The sequence below is a fragment of the Lutjanus erythropterus genome, chromosome 11 (genome assembly GCF_056507025.1).
Source record: "Lutjanus erythropterus isolate fLutEry1 chromosome 11, fLutEry1.hap2, whole genome shotgun sequence".
NCBI classification, from domain to species: domain Eukaryota; kingdom Metazoa; phylum Chordata; class Actinopteri; order Lutjaniformes; family Lutjanidae; genus Lutjanus; species Lutjanus erythropterus.
Genome location: NC_139327.1, coordinates 41,403,469 through 41,411,989, shown reverse-complemented (window position 1 = coordinate 41,411,989; position 8,521 = coordinate 41,403,469). Strand labels below are relative to the sequence as shown.

General features: G+C 40.5%; 1 protein-coding gene across 1 annotated transcript in view; it reads left to right on the top strand.

Annotated features, from left to right (window-relative positions):
- The first annotated feature begins 1,115 nt into the window (after positions 1 to 1,115).
- tmprss15 (transmembrane serine protease 15) overlaps positions 1,116 to 8,521 on the top strand; it is a 13,955-nt gene continuing 6,549 nt past the window's right edge. The window contains exons 1-16 of the mRNA XM_084730682.1: positions 1,116 to 1,473; positions 1,542 to 1,666; positions 2,483 to 2,550; positions 2,783 to 2,925; positions 3,049 to 3,108; positions 3,433 to 3,483; positions 3,650 to 3,802; positions 4,076 to 4,181; positions 4,838 to 4,994; positions 5,068 to 5,209; positions 5,707 to 5,796; positions 6,325 to 6,450; positions 6,538 to 6,681; positions 6,763 to 6,873; positions 7,029 to 7,152; positions 7,879 to 7,974. Of these exons, the coding sequence (XP_084586808.1) occupies positions 1,362 to 1,473; positions 1,542 to 1,666; positions 2,483 to 2,550; positions 2,783 to 2,925; positions 3,049 to 3,108; positions 3,433 to 3,483; positions 3,650 to 3,802; positions 4,076 to 4,181; positions 4,838 to 4,994; positions 5,068 to 5,209; positions 5,707 to 5,796; positions 6,325 to 6,450; positions 6,538 to 6,681; positions 6,763 to 6,873; positions 7,029 to 7,152; positions 7,879 to 7,974 (1,808 nt within the window). The 5' untranslated portion in view covers positions 1,116 to 1,361. The remainder of the gene's footprint in view (positions 1,474 to 1,541; positions 1,667 to 2,482; positions 2,551 to 2,782; positions 2,926 to 3,048; positions 3,109 to 3,432; positions 3,484 to 3,649; positions 3,803 to 4,075; positions 4,182 to 4,837; positions 4,995 to 5,067; positions 5,210 to 5,706; positions 5,797 to 6,324; positions 6,451 to 6,537; positions 6,682 to 6,762; positions 6,874 to 7,028; positions 7,153 to 7,878; positions 7,975 to 8,521) is intronic.

Genomic DNA, 8,521 nt, shown 5'->3' with positions numbered 1-8,521 from the left:
AGAAACGGCTATTTTGTCTCCAGAGGAAATGACCTCAGAGTCGACTTTCAGAATAAAAGTCCTGAGACCTTCACTGATCAAACTAACATGAACAGATCAACAGTTGAATTTGTTGAATCTGTAACCTGAAATACTTTTTGTTGTTGTTGTTGTTCTTTATTGATCCAGACCTTCTCCTCTGTGATTGATTAGAAGTGTGATTGTTATTATTTTTGTATTTTTATGTCACTGTTGTTTTTATTATCCGAGTAAAAATGAATTCAGACTAACAGACTGAGATCCATTTACATATTTATCACCTCTGGATTCTTTAATGAGGTTCTGTTTTTCGTTTATAATGAGTTTATAAACATGTAATAACTGTTAATAACACATTATAATGTCTCTGCTGCTCTGTAAAAAGTATAATGAAGGTAAACAAAATAAACATATTGGTGTACGTGTCACCTGTCAGGTGTGTGCAGAGGGGGCGGAGCCACATTAAAGCAGATTACACCTGACAGGTTTACTGCTGCTGGACTTTAGATTGTGATAAACAAGAAACACTTGAGGAAGTCGTTTGTGTTCAGGTGAGTCTGTTAATATCACGTCAGGCAGGTAACATTTGATCCACATGAGCTGATTATTGATTATTGAGACTGAATGATTCCTTATATGAATTTACTGAGATTCATTTAATGTTTGATTGACAGCTGAAGTGTTTACCTGACAGGTCGAGTCTCAGATTCTTTGAATCATCACAAAGATCATAAAACATGTTTAACTGATCATATTTAAATCGACAAGTTATAATAATATTTCAATCAAAACTGTATTGATCACTTAAAGCTGCTGTGAGGAACTTTGGTTTCCATGGTTTCAGTATTTATTTTTATTATAACACAAACAGTGTGTCAGCAGCTCTGTGACTCCAACATTATGAATGATTATCTCTAAGTGTATTGATTATCAGCTGCTGTATTGATAATGAGTCATTAGTCACATTCAGCTCAATAAAAGTTCAGCAGAGTCCAGGAGGACAAACAGTTTGTGAGGTAAAGAGGAGAAGAAGAAAACTGACGAGCTGCTCTGAAGTCTGCAACAGGTGAACTCAAACAGGTGAGTCAGACAGGTGGATTCACCTGTCAACATCAAACATGTACAGTTATTGATCTGGTTAAAACTGATCACTGAGTTGATTTTAGAGACACTAACGATGTGTATGATGTTACATGTGAACACTCGTCAGGTGTTCATGTCTACAGGTAAACAGCTGTTTCTGACTTTAAACCTTCACCTCAGGCTGAACGTGAACATGAAGGGTTGTCTGATTGGTTGATTGATGTATGTATGGAATGATCTATTGATAACACGTTACAGTTATGGCTCGCCATCTGTCGTCTCTGGAGTTCCTCCTCAGCGGCGTGACGTCTCTTCTTCTGCTTTGTTGTGTCGCACTGATCGTGGTTTCATGGATCAGCCTGAAGCCTGAAGGTAAACACACTCTGCCGTAGTAAACTGATCAGGTGTCAGCAGATATTATTGATCAGTTATTGTTGTAGGCGCTGTTGATCCAGCGGTGCTGAGCGGTCGGATGGTGGTTACAGAGGGAACCGTGTTCTCTGAAGAACTCAACAACTCCAGCAGCCTGCAGTTCAAATCTCTGGCCTTCGACATCCAACACCTGGTGAGACCACAGGCTTTTATTTTGAAAAGAACTACTAGTTACATTAGTAGCTTTTATTATGAAGGACAGTAAGGGAAGTGGCTATGTATTGATCAGTCTATCAGTAAAGTACACAACATGCATACTACAGAGTACACACTGAGTATAAAGTACACACTGAGTGTGAAGTACACACTGAGTATAAAGTACACACTGAGTATAAAGTACACACTGAGTGTAAAGTACACACTGAGTATAAAGTACACACTGAGTATAAAGTACACACTGAGTATCACACTGAGTGTGAAGTACACACTGAGTGTGAAGTACACACTGAGTATAAAGTACACACTGAGTATGAAGTACACACTGAGTATAAAGTACACACTGAGTATCACACTGAGTGTGAAGTACACACTGAGTGTGAAGTACACACTGAGTATAAAGTACACACTGAGTATCACACTGAGTGTGAAGTACACACTGAGTATGAAGTACACACTGAGTATAAAGTACACACTGAGTATCACACTGAGTGTGAAGTACACACTGAGTCTTAGAAAGACATCATCAGTTGATTCTTTACAATGAAATTTGATCTGTAAGTCTGATCAATACTGATCAGGGCCCAGAGCCTTCGTAGCGCCACGTGCGTCATAAGGTTACGGGCTGTTTCCCAGAGTTGGGACAACCTTAAGGGAGACCTTAAAATACAACTTACGACGCACGTGGTGCTACGAAGGCTCTGGGCACTGATCAGTATTGATCAGGTTTAAATGATGTCACAGTGTGTCTGCAGGTCACCTGATGACAGTGTGGCCTCTGATTGGTCGACAGGTATCTGAGGCGTTCAGTCACAGCGAGCTCAGTCGTCTCTTCAAGTCCTGTCAGGTTTTGTCCTTCAGGTCCGATAACTAATCAATACTGTCAACGCTGATCAATCATCAATACAATCAATACTGATCAGTCATCAATACCACCAATACCGGTCAATGATCAATACATCACTACTAATCAATCATCAATTTACTACACTGATTCACATTGATTGAGTGAGTGACTGATTGATTGATTGATTGATTGATTGATTGATTGATTGATTGATTGATTGATTGATTACTGTGTGTGTGTCCTCAGTCGGGGCAGTGTGGTGGTAACCTTTGACCTCTGGTTCAATGAGCTGATCAGTCCAAAGGAGGTGGAGCAGCAGCTGGGGGCGGGGCTTCAGGAGGTTGGAGACACAGGATTGGTGATTGACAGAAACAGCATCCAGATCACAGGTGACACAGTGAGGTCACAGTGATGTCATCATTTCCTGTTTATGTTTGTGAAACCGAACAGGAAACCAGAGAAGGTAAACATGAGAACGACATCAGCAGGTAACTGTGAATCTTTTCCTGCAGAGAAACCAGACGAGACGACGGCTGCACCGACGACCACCTCACCCACAACACCTACGACAGGTGACATCACTCTGCAAACACTGTAGGGAGGCATGATGTCACACTTCAAAATAAAGTGCAGTGTTTTTCAAAATAAAATGCAACACTTTTCAATATAAAGTACAACACTGTTCAGAATAAAGACTTTTCTGAAGACGATCAGTTAAACTCGACACTGCAGACACACTCGTGTCATGTGATCAGAATTAAAGAGTCATCAGTCATATGAGCATGAAAGTTTGTTTCACACTGATTCGATATTTCATTTTAAAGTATTTATCAGCTGATATTGATGATGTGTTGATGTCATTATGCATCCATAAAATACTGTTTATTTTCCTGCAGAGAAACCAGACGAGACGACGGCTGCACCGACGACCACCTCGCCTCCGACAGGTGAGAACACTTTTAAATATATTTATATGTATTTTTAATCTACTGTGAACAAACATCAGAATAATCAGAGCTTTCCTTTCAAGAAGTCACTCAAATTACAGGATGTGTGTGTGTGTGTGTGTGTGTGTGTGTGTGTGTGTGTGTGTGTGTGTGTGTGTGTGTTCAGACGAGCAGAAGCTGACCTGTACCTTTGAGCAGAACATGTGTCTTTGGCAGCAGGATGGCGTCGGTGACGATGGCGACTGGATTCGAACCAACGGTGAGACGTTTCCTCCTCTGAGCGGCCCGAGTGTCGACCACACGCTGGGCAACAGCTCAGGTGAGTTCACCTGTATGATGATGTCATCAGTGTTCATACACTTGCTATTGTTGTCATTGTTGTTGTTGATTGTAGTAATATCAGTAGTATTGATCCGTGTGTCTCTGTGTGTCTCTGTGTGTCTCTGTGTGTGTCTCTGTGTGTCTCTCTGTGTGTCTCTGTGTGTCTCTGTGTGTCTCTGTGTGTCTCTGTGTGTGTCTCTCTGTGTGTCTCTGTGTGTCTCTCTGTGTGTCTCTGTGTTTGTCTCTGTCTGTGTCTCTGTGTGTGTTTCAGGTTTCTACATCGTCACTCCGTTGAGTCCTGGTTCGTTCCTGAAGACCTTCAGGATCCACAGCCTCCCTCTGACTCCACACACAGAGCCTGTGTGTCTGAGCTTCTGGTAAACAACCACAAAAACAGACAAAGACATCTCTAAACAACTGGAATGAACATGTAAACATATCAAAACTCGTAAACAAACAAACGAACATAAAAACAACCAGAAAAATAGAATAGACAATCAAATAAACATGTTAACATCCTGAAAACAAATGTATAAATATTTAAACAGCTGCAAAAAAAAGTGTCAACAACTATTAAATATAAACTAGTAAATAAACAAATAAATATACACAGAAAATTAATAAACTGGACAAAAAAAAGTTAAAAAATATGCATGAAAAAATGTAGACAAACAAATAAAGAAACACGTAGACAAGCAAGTGTAAATAAACTCATGTAAATAAACATGTAAAAGAAATAAATGTGTAAACAAACAAATATGTTAACAAATGTATAAATAAAAAGCACGTAACATACAAGCTTGTTAGGAACAAACAGGCAAACAAATAACATGTAAAGAAACAAAATTGTAAGCAAACAAATATGTAAAAGTAAAATTCTAAACAAACATATAGACAAAGAAACATATGAACCAAGAAATATGCAAACAAACAAACAAACAAGTGTGTAAGAAACAAACATGTAAATAACAGACATGTAAATAAACAACTGTGTAAACATATGAACATGTAAACAAACAAACATGTTCTGCAGGTATCACATGTTCGGAGAGGACGTCCACCGTCTCAGAGTCCTACTCCTCCGACCGTCTCCATCTGCTGCTGTTACCGTGGTGTTCCAGAGAGATGGTAACTATGGCAACAACTGGAACTACGGCCAAGTGACCCTCAACCTGTCGACAGTGACCACGGTCAGTAACAGCACACAAATACTGATCAGTGTATTGATCAGCTGATCAGTTCAGTGTGACCTCTGACCTGCAGGTGGTGTTTGAAGCTCAGAAGGTGAGAGGGATGAGGAACGACATCGCTCTGGATGACATCACACTGACCTCTGAGCCCTGTGGCCCCGCCCCCCCTGACCCAACCAATGTACCACCAAAACCAACCACACCCCCTATACCAGGTGACACACAGAACACACCACTTATAACAGGTGACACACAGAACACACCACTTATAACAGGTGACACACAGAACACACCACTTATAACAGGTGACACACAGAACACACCACTTATGACAGGTGACACACAGAACACACCACTTATAACAGATGGGATATTTACATTTCTACATGAAAATTTTATGAAATGTATATTAATATAAAATTAATTATTAATTAATTAACGATTTTACTTCTCATAAAAATCACATCTGTTTCACTACCAGATGTTTTGCCATTAACTAAAATTATATCATAATGTTTATAAAACAGTTCAGTTTTACTCTTTAACTTCCTGAGTTGTTCATTATTGTGAATCATCACATGATGGTGTTTTTTTTTTCTTTTTTCTTTTCTTTTCTTTTTTTGATTTTTTTCTGTAACATTATTCTGACCATATTGTGAGTTCCATTCACCTGTGATGACTGACTCCTCCCCCTCTGCTCTGATTGGTCCAGCTGACTGCGGAGGCCCCTTTGACCTCTGGGAAACAAACTCCACCTTCAGCTCTCCAAATTACCCACAATCCTATGGGAACGAGGCTGAGTGTGAGTACACCTGTGTGTCTCTGACTCACGGTCGGGAACCTCTGACTAGTGAAACTCTTGTGAGATCTGTTCTCGTTGTTCCTTCATGTTTTATCATGTGACTGTTGTTGTGGTTCAGATCTGTGAAGGTTTAGGGACAGAAAACATCTGGTAAGGGTCTTAAAAAGCATAGCTAGCTAAAGCTAACATTAGCTAGCTAATTAGCTGGCTGTATTTTATCATCAGAAAGTTGACTGACGTACAATTGCTCAACTGTTATTGGAGCACAGAGCAAAAAGGGGCGGGGCAGTCTTTATATACCTGGTGATGTGTTCTGGCTGTGAAATGTGATGTGATGACAGTAAGACAGAAAAAATAAAAAGTGAGCTAACATTAGCTAAAATTAGCCAACATAAGACACCATAAGCTAAGCTAAGTGAGACTGGCTGCTGAATGCCGACGTGTGGAAGTGAACATGTTTTATTAGAAACATGCCTTTAAAGATCTTCTCTGATTGCCAAAATTACCCATGATCCTCTGCTGCTGCAGGTCTGTGGACTCTCCACGCCAGCCCAGGTCAGAACATCCAGCTCCACTTCCTGGATTTTGACATTGAAGCAGCCTATGATGTCGTAGAGGTGCGGGATGGGGGGGGGGCTAACTCCACCTTACTCGGTGAGGATGTTTTACCCACAATCCTTTTCAGCTCAGATGTGTGTGAACATGTGACTTTAATCAGGTGTTAACTTGTTTTGTTTCCAGCTGTCCTCACTGGCAGCGATGGCCCCACCCACGATTTGTTTTCAACAACCAATCAGATGACAGTCTGGCTCTTTACGGACGAATCAGGTTACGGCCGAGGATTCAGAGCCAACTTCACCACCGGGGTTGACCTGGGGTCACCAGGTGAGGTCAGGGTCAGAGGGTTGGAGCTGTTATTTACTGATTAGTATTGCTGATCACTGATTATTGATTGTCTGTGAACAGCTCCGTGTGTAGCTGATCAGTTCCAGTGTCAGACAGGAAGCTGTATCCAAGGTAACCATCAGTGTGACGGTGTGGTCGACTGTCCTGATGGATCTGATGAAGCCAACTGTGGTGAGTGGATCAGGTGGAGCTTCTGATGATCAATATATGTGATCAATACTGATCAATACAACACATTAATCTGAGTCAATCTACTTTACTGGTTATACTGGGACAGGTGACAGGTACACACCTGTCTCACAGACCTGTGTGTGTGTGTGTGTCAGTTGTGTTACAGGTGAATGGTTCTAATCGTCTCCAGATCCAGATCGGTTCCTCTCTGTTCACTGTGTGTGCTGACACCTGGAGCTCTCACCTGTCTGTCTTTACCTGTCAGTACCTGGGATACAGGTAACTCTCACCTGTCTGTCTTTACCTGTCAGTACCTGGGATGTTAGCTATTGTTAGCTAACATAGTCTCCACCTTATTCACCATCCACTGTGTCAAAGCAAGTAAAGAGTAGCCATTTAGATTAAACAAGGTAACTAACACTACAGTTAGCTTCTATAAGCTAACACTACAGTTAGCTACCAATAGCTAACACTACTTTTAGCTAATACTACAGTTAGCTACCATTAGCTAACACTACAAATAGCTAATACTACAGTTAGCTAACACTACAGTTAGCTTCTATAAGCTAACACTACAGTTAGCTACCATTAGCTGACACTACAGATAGCTAATACTACAGTTAGCTACCATTAGCTGACACTACAGATAGCTAATACTACAGTTAGCTACCATTAGCTAACACTACAGATAGCTAATACTACAGTTAGTTACCACTACAGTTAGCTAACACTACAGTTAGCTAATACTACAGTTAGCTAACACTACAGTTAGCTAATACAGTCCCACCCTATTCACAATTTTATCAAAACAATAAAAGCAAAATAAAAACTACAGATACCAAACTACCATTACAGATAGCTAACACTATCCTTAGCTACTGTTAGCTAACACAGCTGCTAGCTTCTGTCAACCATAGTGAGCCACTGTTAGCTAGTCAGTAAGTTAGCTTCTCCTCCAGGTGTAAACATTAACATTAACATTGTTTTGTTTGTGACTCTCTGCAGGTTCGGTGAGGCCACACTGCTGCCGGCTCTGCCTCAAGATTCACCGTTTACAAGTGTCACACTCTCCAGTAACGGAACACTGGGAACCAGTGTCAGGTACTGAACATGAGTCAGAACCAGATGATGAGAAGGAGATGAAGAACTAAAACGTTCCTGTCAGAACATGAAATAGAACTAGAAGATTAGACCACAGTTGAAATGTAAAGACTGATTATAGTTGTTTTGTATTACAGCAGAACCTTTGTTCTGTGTTACAGTGGATCCTTTGCTCTGTGTATTACAGTGGAACCTTTGTTCTGTGTGTTACAGTAGAACTTTTGTTCTGTGTTTTACAGTAGAACTTTTGTTCTGTGTGTTACAGTAGAACTTATGTTTTGCATGTTAAAGCAGAACCTTTGTTGTGTGTGTTACAGTGGAACCTTTGTTCTGTGTGTTACAGTGGAACTTTACTTCTGTGTGTTTACAGTGGAACCTTTATTCTGTGTATTACAGTGGATCCTTTGTTCTGTGTGTTACAGTGGATCCTTTGTTCTGTGTGTTATAGTGGAACTTTACTTCTGTGTGTTACAGTGGAACTTTTGTTCTGTGTGTTACAGTAGAACTTTACTTCTGTGTGTTACAGTGGAACCTTTGTTCTGTGTAT